Source organism: Lathamus discolor, chromosome 6 (assembly GCF_037157495.1).
Source record: "Lathamus discolor isolate bLatDis1 chromosome 6, bLatDis1.hap1, whole genome shotgun sequence".
Classification (NCBI taxonomy): Eukaryota; Metazoa; Chordata; class Aves; order Psittaciformes; family Psittacidae; genus Lathamus; species Lathamus discolor.
In genome coordinates, this window is record NC_088889.1 from 54,946,854 (window position 1) to 54,972,454 (window position 25,601).

A 25,601-nucleotide genomic window follows, 5' to 3' on the forward strand; every position below is an offset into this window, starting at 1 on the left:
TACATTGCTGTTGAGATAGTTTTCAAGTTTATATTAATAATTAAATATAGAGCCTTATTTAGGTAATCTAAGACTAGAAACTTTCAGGTGAAATTAGGAAATTTAAAACCTTATTACCAGAAGTTGATTTATTCAGGCAAGAATAGCGTATTGGATTGAAAGTATGGGAAAACTAAATCCAGCAGTTCAGTAAACTGAGGTCAGGGTTCCTGTGCAGTTTGTCAGCTAAGATTAAAGCTTTGGCAGCAAGTCAAGTGCTACACATTTCTGTCTCTTCAGTGTATTATTGTTAGGTTAAATTACCTTTACTGATTATATAATAAGTGCCTAGAGTCCAGAGACTGTCAGTATTCTTGCTGACTTGTTTGTTTGGAGAAGGCATAAGGAATTCTTTGTAACCTAAAATCTCAGGTGTTTTCTAAATTTAATTTGAGTTGAGATTATCTTTGCAGCAGTTTGTATGCTTTGCAGTTTGTATGGTTCCAACATGTTTTACTTCTCTGAATGAGGAAACAGTTTTATTTGCAGTGAAGGAAGTTTAACAATAATGAGTCACTCATTTCTCAGAAATACGTTATTCATAATAAGTTACCAGACTACAGACAATCATTTGCTAGTCTATAAATGTGCAAGAGCAGAACCTTTCAAGCTGAGTTTGGTATATGTGAAACTTCTGAAAACTTCTGCTAACAGATGGGGTATAAACTGAACAGACATTAAAGTTGTTTGTTTTAAAAATGTTTTGTTCCCTTTCAGTTTTTAATGATGGTTCATCTAGGGAGTTGATGAGCCTCAGTGGAACCATTCCTGTGCCTTACAGAGGTATGCATTAATAATTATCATCACCATCATTATTTTCCCAGATTACATGAAAAACTATTTAGATTTGTCGTGATTCAACTTCACTACTTCAGTGATCACTGTTTTCTCACAATCCTTTACTTGTCCAAAGTATAAGGTTTTAAAGAAATTGTTCCCTATTTTTGCTGCAGAATAAAATTTTAATGTTGAGCATTGCTTTGTCAGTCTTGTGCAGCTCTGCAACATTTCTCTCAGTACTGCACGTTTTTTGAGCTTCCCAGTTGAATGAGGGTTGCAAACCATTTATTGCTGCAGTTAGCAGTTCAGGTTAGGGTCTAGTAATGTTGCATTGTAGAACAAATGAGATGGTTTATTAGTGGTAAATGATTATTGTAAATCAAAGATAAATTGTTTTGAAAAATGTTGACTTCATAGCCATATTGTGAGCTCTTTATTGAATGTTACTGGTAGAATTAAGCTTCAGCTTCTGACTCTGTGCAGTTGAAATTACTGGAGTTAGGAGTTTTTCATAAATCTGATACAAGAGGAGAGTTGAAGTGTTGGAGTAATTTAAAATCTTTCAAAATATATCTTTTCTAGGTAACACGTACAATATCCCAATTTGCCTGTGGCTGCTTGACACCTACCCTTTCAATCCCCCAATTTGTTTTGTTAAACCCACTAGCTCTATGACAATAAAAACTGGGAAGCATGTTGATGCAAATGGAAAGATATACCTTCCTTATCTGCATGAGTGGAAATACGTAAGTATAAGGAATTTGAAAATCTCAAATTGCTCCGTTCTGAATGCCTTTAGATTGTTGTGTTATTTTTAGCAAAACCTGTAATCCTCTTTGTTTAAGGTCTTAAAACTGTTTTTTTTTAATGAAAACAACTGCTTATTATTTGTAATGTCCTAAAGTTCAGGATGTTGCATTCTGTAGTTCAGCACTTGCATGATAATAGTGGAAAATGAGTGCCTAGATCAGGATGCAGGATGCAGGTCTTGCACAAGCAAGACGAACATCTAAGATACGCGTGATACAGAATTCATTCAGTTTGAGAGGTTGCTAAAAATAAGTAAGTGGATTGTAGAGCTAAGAAAATTTGGAAATAGGATATTTAATCAGGTGATGCATTCATGATGCTTGTCCTTATTTTGTCGAAATGAAATCATGCCTGTATTAAATATAGTTATAAACTGAGAAGCCCAGCTTAGCTATATTTAAAGGAGATTTGTGCCACTCCTTAGTGGGTTAGAATATTTTTTCTATTGAGTCATTCTGAACCTAAGCAAAAGCTATATGCTGTATGAAATCAAAATGTGTGAAAACTTAGTGATCTGTACTTGTTTATGTTGGAGAGTGTATTTAAGTTTTTAAAAAATAATTGTAATTCATCATTGCACAGTCATCTTCAGTCCTTTATTGCAATGTATTCCCCAGTTTATTCTGAGTGCAAACACTACTGTAGCTATACTTTGCTATACAGTTTTGAATACCAGCTGGCTAGGTTTGGTATCAGTAAAGGAATCCAGAAGGGAAGTTATAAGTGCACATACACGCACACACGCTCATACTCGTAGACACACACATACATATGTATAAAAAAAATGAACAGGCCCCAAACCACACAAACAAAAGGATGGTTTTGAGAGCTGATAGAATGATAACATTTTGTTATTATAATTAGTTAAACTTTCTGTCAGCGAAATCAACACGTTGTGATTTGCTTACTTTCACAGCCCCAGTCAGACTTGCTAGAACTGATTCAGGTCATGATTGTTGTGTTTGGTGAGGAACCACCAGTCTTTTCTCGGCCTACGGCTTCATCAAGCTACCCACCATACCAGGCAACAGGCCCACCGAATAGTAAGTGGTCGTGACTACTAATTTCTATAAATACTCGTATTCCAAAGTGACATTTGCTCTGCAAAGTTAGTCAACAAATTATGTATTCTACTCTGGAATGACCTTCTGTGTTACTGGCTAATGAAGTCACCTGTGCTGTACTTGCCCTGTTTGAACTATGTTGGAAGAATATATGTAGTTTTTTGGCTTTTGAAAGAGAGAAAAATCAAGTTTGTTTTAAAAACAAACAAAAAAACAACCCAAATTCCCGCAAACACACCCCCCCCACACCAAAACCCTTAAAATAACCAGTAAACGTTACCGTTGCGATATAATTTAAAAAATTATTCAGATAACCATCTCTGTGTTTTGTTTCGGGTTTTTTTATTCTCTTAATACAAGTCCATTTGCTAAGTTTCCTTCAACTATTGATTTCGTAAGCAGAATCACACTGTGTTTCTTATGCCCACACTCCTGTTTTTCGTTTGGTGTTTGTTTTTTAATAATTGCTGGCTGAATATAGAAATAAAAACTGCATCATGGTTTTTATATTGTTCTCTGTCGATGTGGTACTCTGACACGGTACCCAGTCTCACTTTCTTGCAAAAATTCTCAAGACTTTTTAAATCCTTATTTAAATTTCTGGAGGCATCTTATTTTAAAGACTGAGGGTAGGTGGATGGGGGGAAAGAGGAAGTGAGAAACAGAAAATCCTTGAAAATCTTCCGAGACTTTGCCTTGGGTGGAAAAACCTGCCAGTAGAGTAGACCTACTCAAGCCAAAGACTGAGGCAGGAGGGGAGGGGGAGCAGATTAGCTGCAGATTGTTTAATGATATTATGACAGTTCTACAAGAATTTAATAGTAGAGTAACTGTATTTAGGGTTATATATTTTTGCTGTATGTTAAGTCTGTGTCTGTTTTCTGTTAAAATATGGCTTTTATCACATCACAGTGTTACATCCGAAAAGCTAAAGTCTATTAATTACTTTTTCCAACAGAAACCATTTTTAACAAGGACTTAGGTTCTTAACGTGAGCAAAAGGGCAACAAACATAAACGGGACCATTAGGCATAGTTGGCTGAAGGTGTTTGGGACTATTTAGTTTGTCCAGAACTAGCTTAAGTATAGGAGCACTAGATGATTCTGCTGTTGTGATTTTCCAAGACCACAGGGTGTCAGTGCAAGTATGGTTTTAGTAGAGATTGTGACCTGTTGTGCTTCAAGGAAAGTGGCTTGATTATTCTTGTAGGCACTCTATGATAGCATAGCTGTAGTAATTCTAGTGGAAATGTTTCAGGATTTTCAAATTGTTAATAGCTACTTTGGTTTACTAGTGTAATCAGTTTTTCCTTATTTTACAGACATTTAGGTTGGTTTGTTTGTGTTTTAAAGTTCTAGGTGCAGTGTTTAAGTAGAAATGAAGCCCAGGTTAAAAAATTGAATCATTTGAAAGTATTCAAGGATAAAAAATAGCTTGGGTCTTAAGACATTTGATACAATATCCCTAAAATTACTAGAAATATGGAAAAAATACATTAAAACCAGAATTTTTATAATAGAATTGTAAGATTTCCAAGAAGAAACTCAAAATTGCTAAGGCCTTAGATATGTATATGTGCTGTTAATTTTTTTTAAAGCGTAACTTCTAAATAGCAGAAATGACTGGATAAGCTCATGGTTGGATTGTTAAACTGTTGCGAAGTCTAGCTGCTCTGAAGGTACAGAAATTACACACCTTATTGAATGAGTAGAGAACAATGGCTACATTTGAAAGGTTATTTTGTTTTTCAGCTATACATATTAGCAATGGAGACAGCTGTTCAGGTGTGTCATCTTTAATAACATGCTTTCTTTTTTTCTGAATTCCCCAGCTGCAGATACTCTTTCTTGTATATCCACATTTTACTTTACTAGTTCAACTATTTGTTATGCATTTTTAAATCAATATCCATTTTTATCCATGCAGTGGTTAGTTTAAAGTAACAGTTAGGAAACAAAATACACAGTGAAAGGTGTTCTAGCGAGTTGATCTAAGGAATGTGTAAATTACTTAAATTACAGTTCTCATACTCTCTCTTCAATCAAAATACTCTTGCAAATATTTTAACCACAGTTGATAGGTGATGTAGAATCTTCAGACATGCAAAATTTATCTGCATTTTGTGAAAATGTGCTTGGCTACAGAAAGGAAATTCTTACTGGTCAATACATGGAGGCTAGGTCCGCTGCAATTTAGCCCTTTATATGGGGGGAAACAGCCGCTTGGGCAGTTGGCACAGAGGTAGCAAACAACAAACATCTGCATGTATCCCTCTTGCCAAGCTGCATGACAGCAGCATGGGAAATGTCTGGGAGTGTTGTGAGAAGTGAGGATGTTAGAGGATACAGGGTAAGCATTCTTGAAGGGGTTTGGCCGTAGCATGACTTCTCTCTGAAACTTCTTGTTTCATTGTGTTATACTGTATTTACTGTTCAATAACATTTTGAGAAGGATCTTACTGCAGATTAATATATATGTGACCGTAATATATTCTTAAACTCCTGAAAAGTAAAAATATGCAAAATCATTATTTTATTTAGCTTCGTATGTACCAGGCATTCCAGGTGGAATATCTCCCTATCCAGCAGGAAGCACTCCAAACCCCAGGTAAGAGCCCCGTGACACCATCATCATTTACATGATACACAGTTTCACTGGATAGTATCTAGTATTAGTTTCATTTTGGTTATGGTGTATTTCTTGTATAATTATTGCATTAGCAGTTTTTTTTTTAAAGTGAGGACTGAATTTTTGTTAATAGCCAGAAGAAAGTTTGAGAAAGAGCTAGCTTTCTTAGTGTTGCTTGCTCAGATACAATATACTTGATAATATAGTTTTGAATATATATATATAAATAATATATAAAGTATATATTATACTTGAGAATATATTTTGAAAGTTATTACCTAATTCCCAGATGTTATCTTGTTTCACTGGTGTATCAGATTAGATTTTCTAAGGTTGATATGTTTACATGATATAGAAAGAAATGTGCTCCTACAGTTTGGGTAATCTATTAACATTATTAGTGTTATTTGGGGTAATCAGCAACTCCAAACATTGAACAAAACAGTTGCTGGATTAACACAAACCTTCACTCCAGCATAAATGTAGATTTAATTCAGAGCACTCCAAGAGAATTTGCAGAGAACAAAACTATTTTAAAAGCTTTTTATTAATACAAAGCATGACTTTCCTAATTAAATAAATTTTATAGGAGTTTGGAATAAAGCTTTTCCAGAAGACTTGCAGTTCTGTGTTAAGAAACAGTAAGATGCTGATTACTGCCTCCTAGTGTATACCTACATTTTTTTTACACCATAATTAATTATTCTTGTTATTAATGTCCTGATTTTACGTTAAGAGCATATGAGGGGTTGCTCATAACCCCTCATATGCATTTCGATTAAAAAATAAAATAAACCCCTGTAAGCATTAGGAAAGTGGGGTGTTACGTTTAAAGAAATGAAAATGAGGTTTTGATAACTTTTTCTGGTAAGCTGTTTCCTCCTAAATACATTTATTTAAAGTGATCTTGATGTTTGAACAAAAATGAGTACTAGATCTATTTCAAAAATTAGATAATTTAGTAATAAACAGAAAAAGTCTCAAGAACTATAAAATTTGCAGCTATCTGGAGAGGCACAGAATATGCGTATTTTGTATTTCACAGGTTTTCTTGGACTATTTGGTTTACTTACAGTCTTGGTTAATACTTTGCTGTATATAGATGTTTGTTAGTCTGTAACTGGTTAGATTGAGTCCTTGTTTCAGCTGATAGTAAATGTGTTTTAGAAAGGTAACATAGCCTGTCTCGTTATATGTTATCTCACAATTGTTTTAGTGAACAGATGAATACTTCTGCTTCCTTCGTCCTTCAGAACAGGGCTGAGAATTTCTGGAGGAGTTTCATCTTGCAACTGCACAACAGTTTTAGGTTTACATAAAGCAGTTCAGCAATCATGTTGTTAACTATTCACATATTAAAGGTATTAAATGGAAATTGCTGTTTGTGAGTTTTTAACTAGAATAATTTCTTTTGGATACATTTGTGTTTTCATATGGAAAGTTATAAATTGCATGGCAAGACCAGGCAATAACTAGATAGGATTTCAGATAAAGTGATTTGTCTTCTGAAATCATACCACAAATATAAATTGTGGAAGATGTTAATATGAACAGGAAAAAGAAGTAGTATTACTTGGCCTGCAATTTAAACTTTCTGGTGATATTTTACAAATAATTACATAACACTAGCATATCTGTCTTTGTCAAAACAGCTACCCAAACTATCCTTTTGCTGGTGGTGTTCCATTTCCAGCAACTACTAGTGTTCCGTACTACCCTTCTCAGCCTCCTGTGACTACTGTTGGTGAGTAGCTTTAAAAGAATTTCTCTGAAGTGAAATAAAGAAAGAAAATGGAAAAAAGAATGTATTGTTCTTAATCTGGCCTTCCAAAGTATTTATATTCAATTCTAGAAATTACTCAAAGGAAGAACAAAATACAATTTATGTCCTTCACCTTGTATTTTATTAATTTAGGAACATGATAAGTTCCTGGGTTTGTGCAGTGCATTGTGTGTGCTCTATGAGTATTTTGAAGAACACTGGATGTAACTACCTTAAGTATTTTATTCTCACCCTTTAACTGTAGGTGACTTCAGATTGTCCTCATTGCTCTGTTCATGGTCATGGTTTATAAAAATGCTTTTGTCCTCATTTAATCATCTACTGGACTCACTCTTTTTACTCTTTATTTATACTTTCCTTACTCCAGAAGTCATAGCTGTCTAAAGCAGAGGTTTCCAGCACATTTGGAATGAGCTTCATTTTTACTGAGCTTCTTCTCCAGCCTCTTTAATGTTGCTTCTTAATAATCTCTTCTTGTCACTTCTTTCTTTCTTCCCTTCAGCAGCAAGATCTAGAGTATTAACGTGTGTCTTTTCCTAGTCTGCTGCTCTGTGGCCCTTTGCTGGCAAAATATATTAGCTTGGTTTCCACTCAGCACCTCAATTTTAGTGTATGTGTAACAGATTGGGAACCAGGGATAAGGTCTAAGTGATATAGTTAAGTAGAAAGTTAGTGCAATAACTTTCCAATTGGATGATAGTCCTTTTGGAGCAGTTATGATAAGGACATAGACTCTTTTGTGACCTTGTTCAGAGTATCTATCATTTGTAGTCTCTTGCACCATAATTTAAAAATGCATCCATAGGTTCTTCATTCATACTCATTCAGAGTAGCTAAGGTTTTAGTAATAGCTGGTTTTTCAAAAAGTCCTTCAAGATTTTCTTTTTGTTCAGCCATCTGCCATTAATTACCTTTCTGGTGCAGTTAGTAGTTTGATGATTCTGTAAGGTCACTTCTGAAACTGGACTCCACTTGGTAAATGCTAAGGGTTTCAGTGCTCTGTGGGTTTAATGGCTGTGCCATAAAATTTTCCCCAAGCTGGGCTAATTATAGAAGTGACAGGAAATGCTGAGGGTTCATGCTCTTTAAGAAGATACATAAAATCTAATTGAGCTGTATTAAAATGATCCTTTATATGTTCAAAGACCTCTTTCCTATCTGTTGGTATTTCTATGTGAACTTTCAATGTGTTAGGTGCATTGTGATTTTATTTTTCTTTGTTCTGTGTCCTGCTTTACTGTTAAAGTGAGCCTTGTACAAAATCTCCTAGCATGAGGGATATCAGAAAGAGGGGAAAAAAGTAGAACTGGTGGCTGGTTCTGACTTTGTATTAGAGAATAATTCATTATGTAAATAGTAACTGAAATTATCCTAATTTTGGAGGGGGAAAAGTAGAACTGGTGGCTGGTGTTCTGACTTCGTGTTAGAGAGAAATTCATTATGTAAAGTAAATAATAACTGAAATTATGCTAATTTTAGAGTGAAACTGGACCTTTTTGTTTTGCTTTGGTACCTCTGTATTTACAATTGTCTGCCTTAAAGAGTGAATAAACAGTGAATAATTCCTAAACAGTGAATAAACTCTTTGTCCCAGGTAGTTTGACTGACCTGGTCTAAGTTTTACTTCTCAGTATGGAAAGTACTGTTCTTTTCTCATTTCCATAAGAAGCAGAAGTGATGAATTGCTAGGTTTGTGTGTGTGGCGCCATTTGACGGCTTATGTTGCTGATTCTGCTAGTTAGGTAACCAAATATTGAAAATTATTTTATTGGCTGGTAACAGGGTGAATTGCTTAAGACAGAACGGTAAATCAGATTAGACGTTGGGATATTTATATTTTCATAAGGCAATCTTTGCAGCAGTTGATTAATAATTGAGCCTCTTTTTTCCAATAGTAATTAACTTTGTAATCTAAAAATAAAACAATAAATTCTGGTGCAGTCTGTATGTAAGGAAGGTGCTCATATATTAGTAATTATCAAACTGTGATGCTTTCTTAATTTTAGAAGAATTTGGTGGATTAGTAGTGTGATGTGCATCTTCCCATGGTTCCTTTCATGTTTGCATAGCTTTATTTTTCCACATATCTGGTTTGCTGTAGGTTTTGTGGTCAGGAATAGAGTAAAAGGCATAGGGAAGAAAGGTGAATTTGTGCAGTCTTGTTCTGTTAGCAGAAGAAGCATATAAAAAAAAAAATCCACTGGATCTTTTAAAATTCTCAGGTGTGCAGCCCTCTCAACAGCAGTTTGCATTTGTTAATGTAACGATAACAACGGACACTCCAAGTAGTTATTTTTTATTTTTATAATGATGATGTTACTCTAACAGAAAACTGTTAATTTTCCATTGAGACGCTAGTTTCTAAAGGCAGTGTTTAGATTTTTAAACTTTGTCCTGAATTGTTGCTAATTATCAGGAAGATACTACACCAGTAACACTGTAATGCTGAAATTTCACTGAATAGCCGTCTTCCTGAACAATTGCAGTAAAATTATTGAATCTTAGTTGTAGTTAATCAAATTTTAGTTACTGAGCACTGTCAATAACATATTGAAAATTATATCTAGCACTATTCATGTTAGTTAAATTTACTCTAAAAAATGCAGTTTTAATTTACTCTAAAAATACAGTCTCTGAACTATTGTGTTTAAATGACAAAATTTATGTATTGTTTGAGTTACTTGTTTGCTTTTGCTTCTTCTGGGGGACTGTGATTGCTAAGAAAGGTGGAAGAGGTTGATTGGATTTCCACTGACTTAAGTCATTCTTCTGATCCTTTAGGAAGAAACCCAAAAGATATCCTAATGGTTTTGTCTTAAGCTAGGTAACAACCATGGGAGCCTTGATGTTTTTTTTAGTTCATAATTTTTCGAGATCTAGGCTACTAGGTATTGTAGTGTATGTTACACTGTAACAGCTTCAGGGTTTTGATAACTGTCTCAAGATAAAAAGATACTCTGGTGTCTTTCTGCAAGTTTTCTTTTTGCAAATTTTCTTTTTGCAAGTTTTCAGTTACAGAGCTTCAGATCTCCTTGTTTCATCCATAAAAGGTGGAAAGCTTAGGCACAAAACCTGATATAATTCTTCCTTTTTTAGTAGTTGTTACAATTGAAATTTCACTGGTCTAAAAGGCATGAGGCACAAGCATGAGGAAACTGTGACATTCTGGTTTTTCTTGTGGAAAAGTGGTTTAAGTGGTTTGTGATAAATTCAGATACAGTTCTGCAACCAGTAGCCACTTCACATTCTCTAAAGCAATTAGAGTTTCCTGGTAATCTCATTGAAAAGCTGATTTGCAAAAGCAATAGTAATATTCAGGCTTAAATGTGAAAGTCTCTAGTGTTTCAGAGGGAAAGGGACTATTATATTTTCTAGTATTGCTGCATCAAAATGTGATTTAATAAACTGAAACTACACGTTGTACCTAGCACTCAATCAGAAAAGGTCGTAGCCTCAGTTGTAACTGTTAGATCTATTTTTGGTCTGCTAGAACATATCTATAAACCATGTGCCAATGCAGTTGATTATAATTTCTCTCTGCTTTGTAATCTTTTAATACATGTTACTTTTTAAAGTAAGATTGCCTCAATAACAAATGTTCTGTATGAATGCTGATTGTTTTACTGGCCTCCCATACCTGCCCTAGGATGACTGATAGATAGTAATTGTAAAAACAACCACACCAAAGCTGTCACTTGGCAAGCCTCAAGATAGAGTACCTATAGGCAAATTCACTGTCTCAAGCCAGCCATTACATTAATTGTGGTTGAATATATTTCTGCATAGTTTACCAGAACGTAAGTCTTTTTTAAAAGGACTCAGACTAACCTTTGTAGACTTCGGGGAGAAATGGCCAGCCCATGTTTAAATTAAAAGATTGTGGATACTGGAATAGTAAAGTGAATGAATACTCTATATTTTCTATATTCATAAAGTTAATGAATACTCTAAAATTTACTTGTGAACATCGTAATGTGTTTTATCTCACTGTGGTCTCTTCACTGCTTCTGGAAATTAGTATGGAAAATAGTTTATTTTACTGTTATCTTACTGTCTTGTATTGCTAAAGTACATGCAGCTTCTGAAAATTATTGCTGAAATAGATACGGAAGAACAGAGATAATCTTCCACTTGTGGATTTTCTTGTGCAGGACCCAGTAGAGATGGAACTATCAGTGAGGATACCATCCGCGCTTCCCTTATTTCAGCAGTCAGTGATAAACTGAGATGGCGGATGAAAGAAGAAATGGATCGTGCACAAGCTGAACTCAATGCGTTGAAACGGACAGAGGAAGACCTGAAGAAAGGACACCAGAAACTGGAAGAGATGGTAACTCGCCTGGATCAAGAGGTGGTAAGCTGAGATGAAACACTGGTCTCTCTGTACCTTGATCATTCCTAGTAGCGAACAGAGGCATGTAATTAATTCATTTTAAACATGATAAAAATATCAAAACTTCCAGTGTATTGCTTTTGAAATACATATTCTCTTTCCCAGTTGAGGTGCATGTCAGAAATAGCAGTGACTGTAAGATGCATTGTCCTGCATGTATCTTACAAACATCATTGTTCAGAGGTAAAGGAACAGTGCTATTTTTTCCCCACTCTCTGTGCGAAAGATGTCAGTGGTGTGAGATTATTTCATAATTTCTGGATAATAGTTTGTAACAGCAGCACTGCAGAACATTTCAGTGTCTTAGTGCAGAGATGCTGATTTTGGCCACAGCCTCCTTGTATAACGTGCAGACTTTTTCAGACAAAAGCCTCTCCTGCTCTGCATGCCCATAAATTCCTGCAGTTTTTCCTTAAGGCCTGACATCTGCTTAGTCCATCTGCTCCTTACATGACTGCCCAGGAGTGAGATTTTTGGGATTGGTGATCAGTTTCTGAAACCAGCTCAGTGCTTGGATAAGATTTAAAAAAAATAAAAATAAGAAATTATTAATCAGAACTAGAGAGCAGGGGTTACCATTATTACCACCATATAAATCTGTCATGTGCCCACTTTAAATGTAGCGTGTAATTCTAGCCTTTCCTTTCTTGGAAAGAAAGGACATAATAGAACTGCAGATGTTTTGTGCAAAGGCAAGAAGGATGATCCAGCATATCAGACAGCTTCCATATAAGCTGTCTGATAAATAAGCTAGGATTTCAATCTGGAAAATAGTGGACAGAGAGAGTGGAATATGATAATAGTCTGAATGTCATGAGAAAAAACAGTGCTGTACAGTCTCTTCCAGTGTGTTAGCTGTTGGGATCTCAAAAATATTGGGAGGCAAATTCAAAAGTAGCAGAAGGAAGTACATCTCATACAGATGCAGTTACATTATAGTTAACCATTAGTGGGTAAAGCCAGCATACTTTTTTTCCTCTCCACACAGTTTGCTTGGTCCATAGTCAGAAAACTTGTATATGAAGTTACTCCAAAAGGCATATTTTCAGAGGGAATGCTTTTTTTTGGCTTTTATTTTATTACTGTTAGCTAGTTTGAATGGCTTTTTTCCTTATATATGGCATATTCAGAATACATAAAAACTGTTAGCCAGCCTTCTCTACAGTGACAAATTGATAGTGGTTTGACATTAACTAAAACAGCCTTTTAAAAAACGAAAGAATCCCAAAATCTGTAGATTGGTAGCTCTTTCTTTTGCAAAAGGTCATAATAGAGGTGAGTGAAAAAAAATCAACCAGCATGTCTAAAAATCTTTCATCTTGACAGCTCTATCACAAGAAGACATTCAGCTCTCAAGATCTAAGAAATAAACAAAAACCTTAATTGTTTTTAGGCTGAAGTTGACAAGAACATTGAACTTCTCAAGAAGAAGGATGAGGAGCTCAGTTCTGCCTTAGAGAAGATGGAAAATCAATCAGAAAATAATGATATAGATGAAGTTATTATTCCTACAGCACCACTTTACAAGCAGATCCTGAACTTATATGCAGAAGAAAATGCAATTGAAGATACCATCTTCTATCTTGGAGAAGCATTGAGACGTGGAGTGATAGATCTAGATGTCTTTTTAAAGGTACGCTTTCTTGGGGTGTTTTTTAAGATGTGCAGTTTAAATGTCTTTAAATACTTTGAACTCTTTTGTTCAGCTTATTAATGTTAGTGATTTCTTCACTGAAGGGTAAAAACATGAACACTTTTCTGTTGAAACAGTTTTAAAGAGGAATTTCAGAATTAAGATAAAAGACCAATTGTAAAAGCATTATAGGTACGAAGTGATTTCTCATTAGACAGGTGCAAGTGTCCACATAAGCTTTCCATCTGGTGGGCATACTAATTCTGGAGAAACCAGCTTTAAGAGTGATGGGAGCATTCAGACAGCTTTTCACTTGAAGTTTGTGGTTGCCTCTGCTGATGCAGCCAATGGAGTGTTAGAATCACAGGGCAGGGAAAAAGCCAGCCAGTTTTGTGTCTCTAGTAGAGACCTTCTTAGACATTTTGTTCCCTTTCTTTGCTGTCCTTAATGCTGAAAGTTTTCATACCATGTCTGATCTAATAACCTTCATTTATTTTGAACTTACGTGCATCGTGATGGCTCATGAAATAAAAACAGATCTGTAATTTTGAAAATATTAAACCCACTTTTTAATGTGGAATAAAACTACAGAAAATGTGTATCTCAGTAATTAATATTGCCATGGGATCTGGAAAGATGAGTATGCAGAAGTGTTAATGGTCTGTACTGGGGCCACTGGGTAACAAGAGTTACCAGTCCTTCCTTCTAGCGGCTGAGGTTCTCCCAGGTTAACACTTAAGCTTTAAGATCCAGTGTACAATGCACATAGAGACATGTTATTTCCTTATGTAGTTCTGTTTATCTACTGTTAAAAGAACTGTTCTCTGCACTGTGAGAAGTGCATTACTCTATTTTCTTCTCATGTACTTTTCTCTTTGATAAGATTATGTGTAATAATCTTATAATCTAATAATATATAATAATACATATATTATTATATGTAATATTATATATAATAATATAGAATAATATATATTATTATATGTAATATTATATATAATCTAATAATATATAGAATTATATATATAATCCAATAATTAAAATAACAAAAAAATATACTGTAGTGATTGCATTTGCTAGCCCTCTGCAAGTCATTTTAAGCCAAGAAGATGCCATTTAGTAGACTAATACATTTAATGTTTCCAAAAAAACCAAACATCCTGTTTGGGTCATGGAATGTGTAAAAAAAAAAAAAAAAAAAATCTGTATTGTAATGTAATTAAGATTTTATCAAAACTTTCACAATAGCCACCTGTTCTTTCTTTCTGCAGCATGTACGTCTTCTGTCTCGCAAGCAGTTCCAGCTGAGGGCATTGATGCAGAAAGCAAGGAAGACTGCTGGACTCAGTGACCTCTACTAAATTCTCAGACTTTCCCTGGGAAGTTAGATTTCATTATGAAGCAGCCATTCTCTTGGTATTTCTCTTAATCAGTAGGTGCCCAGAATAAGTTATTACATCATTCAAGTGTAAGATATTTTGAATCAATAATATATTTTCTTTTTGGTAAAGACTAGCTTTTATTAATGCACTTTCTATCTCCTGTAATCTTTGTGCTGGTGGACTAAACGCTGAATAAAATTCATTGCATATTTTCTTCCTCTACAGAACTGTGTACAGTGCACTTTCTTTACAAACAAGGCCTGGCTTATGCAGTGTCAGCTTAACCATAGTTTCACTTCACTTCTGAGATTTGGAAGACATTTCAGTGTCCTGAGCTGGAAGAATTCAGGTTTCAGTGTAACTCACCATTATGACTAGTGAAAGTGGAAAACTTGGAATTTCAAGGCCCTCTTGTTTGACCTAGCTGTTGACATCCAGGGATTGTTTGAAGTGAGCTTAGTAACTGTTGTATTGACTTGCCTATTCTACCATCATATCATGGTCATTGGGGAGGAGTATACCTTATGGCGCGTTAAGAAGCCACTAAAAAATGCTAGGCAAAAGAAAGGCTGCTACAGTATTTGCAAGGCAGAAAACACAACACGCCAGCGTGCCACAGGAAGCATGGGTTTAGGCTGTTTGCTGGTTCAGACCGTGTAGTGACAAGCCTGGTGCTTAAACACTGCAATGTCTGCAAAAGAAGGTATGTTGTACAGATTATCTCCCAGCGTGGAGTGCTGTAGGGATTCATGGTGCTGCTCTTGTCACCTCAACAGCATGCCGTTGTCCTTTTCTGTTTGCCTTTGTAGGCTGCCACAGCAAAGCTAGCTTGAAAAACTGAAGTGCAGTAATCGCTGAGGCTCAAAACTGGTTGTCATGTTACCACTGGATCTGAAATGGTTGGAGTTCTTATTAAAAAGATGGGTGACACCTCATGTAGTAAAAAAAAAATCTAAGTCCTGTGCATCTTCTGAAAGCTTTGAAAATGGCTTCATAACATGTTTCTGTCACCTGCATAAAACACCACTCTTCATAGTCACTTGCTATGTACTCTCTTTCCAGGTGCTATCATTTTGGTCATGTGGATACAAGAGAAAGCAGAACAGTAGCTACAGCTTTTTGTTACTGAAGTTGCTTCATGAGCACTTTAAGCTTGCTGTGACATACTTTGTTCTCAGAAATATCATCACCTGCAGTCCATACTAAAAAAAAAAAAAAACCAAAAACCCACAACAAAACCCAAATCATGCCCTGGACTTAATCAGGTGATCTGTTTCCATTCTTAAGTTACATGCTGTGGCCTAATGTTAGAAAAGGCCTTTCCCTCTTCATTGTTATGAAGTATGTTTTAAAAATACTATTGATGAGGAAGAATTAATCACCTTCTCTATCTAACTTACTGTGGGCTTTGAGGAGTAACTCTGGTTACTGTTTCTGTGCCTGGCTGCAACTGCAGAGGAGATGCAGCAAGCTGACATTCTATGGATGTGAAGTACTTGATTGGGAGAGATTTCTTCCTATATGTATTTTTGTGTGTACATGGAAGGAAGTTTTAGTTGCAGTGTTTCTCCACTCCCCTAACGATGTCAATAGAGCCTGTTTCCTTTGTATTAAGATGGAAATCAAGTTTAAGTTCCAAGTATTTAAATACTTCTGTTACTGTTTTCTTCATTCCTACTTTGAGTCTGTTAAGAAAGTTCACTGCATAAATATGTGAGCTGGAGCCTGCAAGTGAGTACCTGTACACAAAACATTATTACACAAGTGCAGTTTGAGTTACTGTGACTGAAGAAATAGAATTGTTTGTTTGATTTAGATATGTGCAGTTTGGAGACAAAGGGACATAAAGGAAAACAAGGAGACAGAAATAAGTTTGTGGTTTATTTGGTGTTGGACAGTCACTGTCTTGTTGCACACAGAAACCTTAATGTTTTTTTTAAACATGCTCAGGAGACAGACTTACTTACAACTAGGCTGATATAGTACACAAAAATAAGATTCACTAAAAAAAGTATACACAAATTCCAAAGCAGTGTTAGGAAAATACATTTGGACCTACCAACAGTGAAATATTTAAGCTATTTAGCTGGCAGAGAAGGTTGGTCAATTGGCTTGACAATCCTTTAACTGCAAGAAAATAGTCTTTGGTTTCACATTGTGTAATAATTAGTTAGTTACTGTTCTGAAGCAACGTTAAGCGACATGAGGAAAAGGCAAGGGCTTTTCCAGGCAGTGCTGCTTTGAATGCTGGATTTCTGTGATACTGTATCACTGTACAAGACCGACTAGGTTATCTAGCTCTGGCTAAGAATAAGAACGTGGGTGTCTGTGAACAGGGAAAACCCTAGAATAGTTTCCTAATGCTATCTTCAGGAAACTCATTTGTTCAGATTTCAGCTTTTCGTGTGTTCTAGTTGAGATACATACATTGAAAGATTTGACCTACTTGGAAAGTGCAACGTAAGACAAACCACTAAACCCGTTAAACTGCAGAGAGTGAACTACATGGGCAGATTTAAAACTGTAATTCCTTCTGGATCCCCCAGAGTGTATCTGCACTCTTCCTTAATTTGTCCTCTTCCTCAGGTTTTAGGATCATCTTCACTACATCAGTGATGCCAGTGTTGCCTAGTACACAAGGAACGCTTAGGAAGACATCTTCTTTTATTCCATGCATGCCCTGAAAAGGAAGTAAGGACAGTTAGGCTAGGCTGTGTATGTGTGTATTTCACAGAATATCCTATCAGGAAAACTCAGTTGAAATTAAACTGGAAAGTGATCACTGTTCTTCAGAATTCCCAAGGTTTAGTTCTCAGTAAGACCAAAGTTACCATAAGGGGGCTGCTCACCTTAACAACTGTAGAGATCGGGTGCACTCTTCTCAAATTCTTCATAATAGTTTCGGCTAGATCTGCCACAGAAAGGCCAATAGCCCATGACGTGTACCCCTTTAGTTTGATGACCTCATAGGCACTGTGAAGACAAAGTTACTCATTAAACAAACAAGTACCATCAACTGCAATATTGAAAGTTTGTAAAAGAAGGGCTTTTGGAGAGGCCTTAATCAATCCGAAGACATCAGAAAGTTGGCTGATTTGCTGACAGAACTAAAATGAAGACTGAAGGATACTGTTTAATTTTATACTACCTGCAGTTATATAGAAAACTTGGAAGTTAAATCACTTTCCTAAAGTTCATTAACAGTGAAAAATTTAGCTCTGCCAAATCCGCATTATTCCTTAAAATTAGTTCAAGTTCTGTTATGTCTACAGATCTGTTTTGAGCTACTACAGTGTCTATGAATCCAGATATGGACACTGCAGTTCAGAGATTTTATAGCTCATTAGCACTTGCTTCTTGTTTTAAAAGCAAAAAAAAGTATTTACCTGTCCACCACCTGCTTGTGGACCTCCTTCCAGTGTTCCTTGTCTGCATCAGTTCCCAAGTCTGGATGAAGAGCCTTCAGGGACACACCAGCAACATTCACGCCACTCCAGACAGGTACTGAGATTTGCACACAGATTAATTATCTCAAAAGAAAACTTAGTTTTGTTGTCCTCAAATTAACAGTTAACACAAGATCTAGTTGAATTAATCTGCAATGCACATCACTATGATTTCAAGTTCAAATATAGTGACCTATGAGGCCAACTGCAGACTGAGAACCTAGGAACATATGAACATCTTTATATATGATGTCACAAGGTTTAAATGCACCTTTTTTAAAGCAAAATGCCCAGGCAACATGAACTAAAATGACAATAAAGGACCTCTGTATTTTGCAGAGGTTCCCCAAAATAAGAATTGATTCCAAATGAGTCCTGAGTGTCAGGAAGCAGACAGTACTGCTCTGGTGCTGCTAGAGATAGCATGGGTTAAGCAAGGATAAAGTTGCACATCCTGCTGTCCTCTAGACTTGCCTCTGCACTTCACTTCCTATATATAGTTTTGAAGTAATCAAGAGATGCCAGTAAAGACAACTGACTACCAGTAGGGTCCAGTGGAGATTTTTGGGAGTCCCTTGCAGAGACCTTTACCCTCTCTTGCCTTTATTTTTTTTTTGGGAGTTATGGGAACAACTTAGCCTAGAACTTTTAAGCCTCCTCACATTACAGTTATGACCTTTTCCAAGTAGAGAAACCTGGGTCAAATGTAGATCATCTAGGGTTACTCTGTGCAGCAGAAGACTTAAAGCAGGACTTGCAATTGAAAGGTGCTGCAGTGCAAAGGTTTGAGCAACATTTTGCCATAACTTGTAGAGATCTTTCTTGCAAACAAACTATTAGGGAAAATAATTACATGAAACAGCCAGACAGATTTCACCCTTACCACTGGAATCTCCATGTTCTCCAACAATCCATCCATGACAGCTCAGAGGATGGATGCCCAGTCTTTCTCCCATGAGGTGGCGGAAACGGGCAGAGTCCAGATTGCAGCCGCTACCAATAACACGGTGCTTAGGAAAGCCACTGATCTTCCAGGCCACATAGGTCAAAATATCCACTGCAAGTTGAACAGAAAGGATAACAAATGCCACTCAGTTCGATAACTAGGCTGCTATCTTCTATTCATCTGTAGCGATTTTATCTGCATGCTAGTTATGCTGGACAGAGCATAAAGCAATGCACATGGGAAGGCCCTACAGTGAGCTAACATAACTGTTTTCAGGGCAGAATTGAGGGGCTGTTAATGCTACGCATGCAATTATCAGTGCCCCTTGCTGTGTTCTGCGCTAACACTTAAAAGCTAATGAAGACCCAAGCAGGAGGCAACTTCATTTCTCAGAGGACCAGCCTGCTGAGTGTAGAGAGGGAAGATGACATTTCCTGCTACGTAGCATAAAAATTCTCTAAAAGCCTATCCTTGGTCATACTAGTATACTAATGCCACCTTACTGAATAAAACACTCTTCTGTAAGCCAAATCCTTTTATTAAGGCAACACAAGACAAACCTGGGTTTGAAACAATAAGCAGCTTGCAGTCAGGACTGTATTTAACAACATTGGGAATGATGAATTTGAAGATGTTCACGTTGCGCTGGACCAAATTAAGGCGGCTCTCTCCTTCTTGCTGACGGGCACCAGCAGTGACGATGACCAGCTTGGAGTGTGCAGTCACACTGTAATCTGCAGACAACAGGCTATGTCAAACATGACCTCTTTCTGCACATGGTTCAGAACAGAAGTTCGTGGTTCCTTTTAGTATCAATGCCCACCTAAAACTCTCAAGTTTGAGAGTGTGAAACTTCGTTTGATAACTTACCCTAGACTTTGCTTCTACTGCAAGTTTTCCTGTAGAAGACTGTGGCTCATTGGCACAAGTGGCAACCTTAAGGGCACTTCAAAATCTTAACATGCAGAATGTGGCAGTGGCATTCCACTATTTCTCAGGCATAGATGGGTATAGGGGTAGCCATCAGGATAGCATCCAGTGCAAGTTGCTGGGTAGAAGAGGAAGGCAGCTCTGCCCTTGTAACCTACTACCTGTGGACGCTGTGGCTGCATATTAGCTTGAGTATGAGGGTGGCTAACATTTGCGCTAGTCAGTTTTTCAGTAAACTTAAAGCTATCAGAAATTTGTAGCAAAGAAGCAAGCAGGAATGCATTCAGAAACTAACTGGCTGTGAAATAAAATTCTGAAAGGTGCAGGAGTACTTAAGAAATTCATCCTTCTGTACCGAGTGGTGAACTCTGGAAGAGGATTCCTAGTTGGACTGGCATTAAGGTACATGAAACAATGTCAGCTGAGTAGTACTTCTGTAGGAGAAGAAATAAATGAGCTTTCGTCCTAACAACCAGGAGGACAGGCTAAGTGCTGGACTTGGATGACCAGTTTGAGATCTGAAGTGTCTATCTCCATTTGGAAATAATGAGCACATTGGAGCCAACTACTTGCCTTTGCCAGAGACAATCTTCGGTGTCCTAAGGAAGAGGCTGCCATGCTGGAGATCCAGCATCTCTCCTCTGAGCTTGTCCTCCACAACATCAACAAGGGCAAGTTCATCAGCTAAGTCCTATGAGAGACCACGATTAAATAGTAAGCTTATTGCCTCTGAGCAAAAGTACCCAATTCGTAGACTGTGAAGTTACAATTGCTTTAAAAGCAGTGATCTATTTAAGCAATTTTGCTCATCTGTAACATCTTAGCTGTTCCCAGAGTACTTTAGTCTACTTTGTTGAGTTAGTTTTGTACTTTTCACACCCACATTTTTTGTGGAATACTTCTACTATTTAGCAGGACAATAATTAATAATTTAATAGCTGTTCATTAGCAACCTATTTTGCAGTTAAGAAAATCAAGTCTGGTGTTAACCACAGCATTTTCAACATAATGCAATGCAGAGGACAAGTCATTCAGAGTGTCTAGGACAATTTTTTTCAGTCTACATGGCAAAGAATTATTCCACCGCACACTCTGCTTTAGACAAAATGACTCATGAGTTCTTAATCCTTTTGTATGTTTAGAGTGCTAGAGGACTCCTATGTAGGACAGAGCATGGAAGTCATTCAAAGGCAAATGCAGTTCTTAAGTCAAAATGATACATAAAGCACATTCTGTCTTATACTGGAGTAAACTTGGTTTACAAGGTTTGTTCTCTGTCAGTTGCTTGCTGCTTCAATTTCAGGCTCAGACAAAGGAATGTACAACCAGAAGTTCACCTGGTGTGCCAGCCCAATTTGTCTAACAAGGGAGATTACTTTTTGCCTCTCTTTTAGGCCTCAGTCACAACTGTGCTGCTAAGCTTCATGCTTACCTTCATCAGGATGCTGATAGCACAGGCCATTCCAACTGCCCCCACACCAACCACACTGATCTTATTGTGGGCATGACTCTGCTCCTGTTTGTGGACATTGTGGATGAGCTGATCCTTAAGAGACATGGTGCACTGCTGATAGGAAAGGAACAGATTATTTCTCAAGTTCTGGAGCTTTTACTGATATCAGAGTATTAAACAAAGAGAGATTTTGTTCCAGGATAATAAGAAAACAGCTATACATCACATGCCTAAACTGTCTGGCAGTACTGAAAAATTATTGAAAAAATTAATTATTAATGACAATGCACTGTTTAAGCTCACTGTAGAGCTTTCCCTTTCACAGCCTGAAAACCACCGATTATATAGCTGGGTGGCACTCCAGACCCATTAGTGGAATGTTCTAAATGATCATCCATATTACATTTAGGTACAGGAAGCCATTTTAGTACTTCTAAGCACAGCATGGTCTGGCAGTCTGCATTCTCCTGCCCTGAAAAACCAGTACTCTGCCCTGAAGCCTTTCCTGAGGTGACGCTGTTCAACACTTAGGCAAACCCTTCCTAAGTATAGCGTGATCCTCAAAGTCAACATTTATGAATTTGTTTTAAAGCAACTGTAGAGTCTTGTGTTACCATCTCTCCCACCCTCAATTATTTTTTAGCGACCAGCTGCACAGCAGTTACATGGGTTCCGATCCGACAGCCACGCGTGTGCTGAAATGGCACAACGGAGATGGAGTATTGAGCTTTCACACCAGGCTCCCTGCAGGAGACTATACGGTGCTTTCCCGGATGGTGCTGGCAGCAGCACAGCTTCTGCCTTGCCAGGAAGAGCTGGAGGCAGCGGCAGCCTCACAGATTGATGCAAGTACAGCCACAACGTGATTCTCAAGTTAGTGGGAACAAGCAGCAGCTCGTTCTGAGCACAACGGGCCAGACAGCGTTGGGAAAGCAGTTAAGGGCTGTGAGCTGGGGAGCAGGTTGGGGCATGGGGTTGGAAACCACCAGTGCCCGTATTTAGGAAAATCAAACCAACATGCAACACCAATATCAGCGTTCGGTTGCAAAGTCTCCTTAAGCATGGCCCACTATAGTGCACGCTCTCTCCATGTACCGAGTTCTCCCCTTGCACTGTAAGTACTTTAGTATGCAGGGCTGGCGAAGAAGTACACTCGGGCATCTCTCAAGTTACACTTGGCACTAGAAATTTTGGGCATTTAGAACACTCCCGAAAGAAGCAGGTTAGAGGAGAGCCAGGAGCAGGGGTGAGTATTTCAAACGCAAGCGGCACTTCGTTTGCAGAAGCACTCTCGATTAGGGGTAGCAACGGAGGCTGAAAGGGGCTCGGGGAGCAACGCAACCTCAAGGACGGTGCGGGGAAGAGATGCGTGGCAATCACGCCTGTCGCACCAGGCCGCCGAGCGGGGTGTGGTACCTCCCCACGCCGCACGCAACAAGGCGCCGGGATTAAGTCCAAGGCCCGGTAGCGCCTCAGCCGGGGGGGACTCGGTCGAGCAGGAGGCGCCGAGGGGACCGCGGTCCCCTCGGCGCCTGCTGCTCGACCGAGTCCCCCCCGGAAGGTTTGGGACAGCAGCTCCCCCATTCCCCGCCCCCGCTTAACCCGACAAACACGATCGCACCTACCGAGCGTCCTAAACCAAGCGCGGCGGCGACTGCAACAGCGGGGCAGGGAGCCGGCCGCTGCCTTAAATAGGGGCCGGGCAGCTGACGTTATAGCGGGCGGGGTGCCGCTGTGGAGACGTGCCCGCTGACACGTCGGGGCGGAGAGGAGAGGAGAGGGCGGGAGGGGGAAGTCGTAGTGGGCCGGCATGGGAGCAGCGAAAGGGGCCGGGGGGGGGGGGGGATGCGTGAGGTGAAGGGGTCGGTAGCGTTCGGGCCCTTAAGGACCGCTCTGGAATGTTCTGTCCTTAACAGTCGGCACCGTGAGGGAAGTTAAGGTGGGCTCCTCAAGGGGCTTTTAGGTGGGCTCAAACCAATCGTGAGGTAGAGGGTGGCAAACCTTGTGCTCCTTCCTCCTCAGCACCGCTGCAAGCCTTTTGGTTGTGGGTAGAGCCTCTTGTGTGCTGGCTAGAAAGCTGCTTCTGATTCCCATTCAAATCTATAAATGGGGGTTTGTTACAGGAAAACCTCTTGCCCTTTCCATTTATTTACATATCCTATTCCCACTCATTGTTAAGTTGCATAAGCTAAACCTTTTCAGCCTTCATGAGGCAGGTATTGGGATGTCCTATCTATGGGACTCTTTCCGTTGGAATGGTTTTATCTTGAGAGAGCTGGCTGCATGCAGTGTTTTAGACAGTCTTGCAAGTGATGCCTCAGACAGGAAGGAGCACTCATGTTTTCCTGTCAGCACTGGAAACACAGTGACTGAACTCAGTTTTTTCAGTCACGCCACACGCCGTTCCCTGTGGTTGGTTAGTAAAGCCAAGGCCTTCTCCGGTTACTTCTTGCTAGGATACCAACAAAGAGTAAAAATATTTTTAGTATTTCCTGGATGCCTGAAGTTACAGTTTTGTACCATGCTACAAGGTTGTCTCACTAAACTCCCTTTTAGTAAACCCATGCTACCTTTTATCCCTCTATTCATTGAATTTCACGTTTGCAGTTAAACTTCCCATTGCAAGTTTTCCTGGAGAACTGCACAGACATAAAACGCACACTTCACTGTGCCTCCCTTCTTAAACGCTTGCTGTTCTTTGGTCCTGTGGTAATGCCTCCGAGTCGGTGAATTCACTTTCAGTCTTTGCACCTACCTGGGTTTGTGGTTTACTGTGCGTCAGTGTTCTGGGACTGAGAATGACTGGTTCCTCTGGTTGGGGCACAGTAGATGGACTCTGCCGAGTTTTGCTCGACAGCTGGCTGTGTTCATTTATTATCTTGTATCAGTTTTTCCCTTCTACGCATCCCTTTAGGCATCCCATCTTCATGGATTAACATGTTCATTCTTAATGAAAATCAGGGAAGCATTAATTTAATCTCGTGTGAGTAGCTGAGTTAGCTTTATTTTCTCATCCTTGTTTTACAGTGATCCCACTGTCTTTTTTATTTTTATTTATTCATTTATTATTTAGTGTAGCTGTGGTACCTTTGTGATGTTTGTCTTAGTTTCCTTCCAGGATTCTAACTCTAGCTGATTTTTGTCAATATCTATTTGCAGTTTCTAGGATGTACTCGACTTTTGAGGTTCTTATCTTGCTATGGCAGAAGGCCTTCCTTTAATTCCTTTGCCTTCCTCTTCCCATATCAGCCTTTCCATTTTTGTTTTGTTTGGGATGTCTTTTCTGTCTTCTAAAGTCACTTTAGACAGTGTACTTACTCACTACACTTAGCTAATTTACCCATGAGGAGTTTGCCATGGAGGTCCTGATCTCCCCAGACCTCATCCAACTCACAGTGCATGCAAGTATAAAACAAGGCCCTTGGTCATGCTAGACCAGAGCGATGGTGTGAGGATAGATATATTTCATCACACCTAAGGCTTGTACTTACCTACCAAACTCTGCTTTACAACTAAAAGATGTTTATGCTTCTATTTAAGGCATGCTAACACCTTGTCACAGCCTATCCCAATGACAATTCCCTTCTGCTGTGGTGATCTTTCAGGAAAGGTAGTCAAAAGCCTCATCATTGCTTTGACAGTCCTTTGGCAAAACAAAAGATACTAAAACAAAGGTGAGAAAACATCTAAAAAAATCTTCAAACATAGAATAAGGAGGTTTGTATGAAACATGTCAGAAAAATAAAGAATTTTGGTTCTTATTATAATGATCAGCATTTCCACCAAAGGAAATTAAATATAATGACCCATCAATTGAAAAACTAGATGCTTTTTGTGTCCTGCTTCAGCTTGAGGAATGAGTGATGCTTGTGAGATATGTCATGAAATAGAAGACCAGTAACTAAGGAAGGGAAGGCGCAGTTGGATGCTGAGTAGGCCAAACACTGCATGATCGCAGAATAAAAGGAAACTATGTATCGTAGTTCTGTCATTCTCTGTTATGCTGGGTTCACTGAGCATCTTGTGTCAGAATTCTCAAGGGTGGATTAGGAAGTTTAATTTTGCATCCCAGGAATCTGTATTTACAGTGGGTTTGTATGAATGGGACTAAATATTTTATCCAGAGTTTGGGTTCCAGGCATCTGGCAGGACAGAAAATGACAGGAATGATGATTAAGAAGAAATATTTTCTCCCTCTAAAAGATTTTACTTCTGAAGAGTTTAAATGTAAAATAAGAGGCTTCTAAGACAAGACTGGCAGGATAGATTACTGAGCATTTTAAAAACATTTAACTAATGTAGAGCAAGTGGTA

At 38.3% G+C, this 25,601-nt stretch overlaps 2 protein-coding genes across 3 annotated transcripts in view; one reads left to right on the top strand and one right to left on the bottom strand.

Annotated features, from left to right (window-relative positions):
• The window catches only part of TSG101 (tumor susceptibility 101), an 18,959-nt gene extending 4,219 nt beyond the window's left edge, over positions 1-14,740 (top strand). The window contains exons 3-10 of the mRNA XM_065682847.1: positions 757-822; positions 1,402-1,565; positions 2,546-2,672; positions 5,235-5,301; positions 6,975-7,066; positions 11,257-11,459; positions 12,892-13,131; positions 14,403-14,740. Coding sequence (XP_065538919.1) covers positions 757-822; positions 1,402-1,565; positions 2,546-2,672; positions 5,235-5,301; positions 6,975-7,066; positions 11,257-11,459; positions 12,892-13,131; positions 14,403-14,492 — 1,049 coding nt within the window. The 3' untranslated portion in view covers positions 14,493-14,740. The remainder of the gene's footprint in view (positions 1-756; positions 823-1,401; positions 1,566-2,545; positions 2,673-5,234; positions 5,302-6,974; positions 7,067-11,256; positions 11,460-12,891; positions 13,132-14,402) is intronic.
• Positions 14,741-16,381: 1,641 nt separating this feature from the next.
• On the bottom strand, positions 16,382-23,005 carry LOC136016130 (L-lactate dehydrogenase A chain). 2 transcript variants are annotated; one of them, XM_065682848.1, is made up of 8 exons: positions 22,914-23,005; positions 21,268-21,402; positions 20,409-20,526; positions 19,466-19,639; positions 18,843-19,016; positions 17,900-18,017; positions 17,363-17,486; positions 16,382-17,193 (listed from the first exon to the last, which is right to left on the bottom strand). In XM_065682848.1, exons 2-8 carry the CDS (start codon positions 21,391-21,393, stop codon positions 17,029-17,031), a joined length of 999 nt encoding a protein of 332 aa, XP_065538920.1. In that variant the 5' UTR covers positions 21,394-21,402; positions 22,914-23,005; the 3' UTR covers positions 16,382-17,028. The 2 variants fall into 2 exon arrangements, with proteins under 2 accessions (XP_065538920.1, XP_065538921.1); XM_065682849.1 differs by having other exon boundaries at positions 21,268-21,399; positions 22,914-23,003.
• Positions 23,006-25,601: the final 2,596 nt, after the last annotated feature.

What these genes read in the sequence shown, in the direction of transcription:
- LOC136016130 (XM_065682848.1), bottom strand. Translation starts at nt 21,393, where the DNA reads ATGTCTCTTAAGGATCAGCTCATCCACAATGTCCACAAACAGGAGCAG. An exon ending in GAAGATTGTCTCTGGCAAAG is followed by an intron (nt 19,640 to 20,408) that starts GCAAGTAGTTGG and finishes TGTTGTCTGCAG; the next exon opens with ATTACAGTGTGACTGCACAC. An exon ending in CGATCTCTACAGTTGTTAAG is followed by an intron (nt 17,194 to 17,362) that starts GTGAGCAGCCCC and finishes CTTCCTTTTCAG; the next exon opens with GGCATGCATGGAATAAAAGA.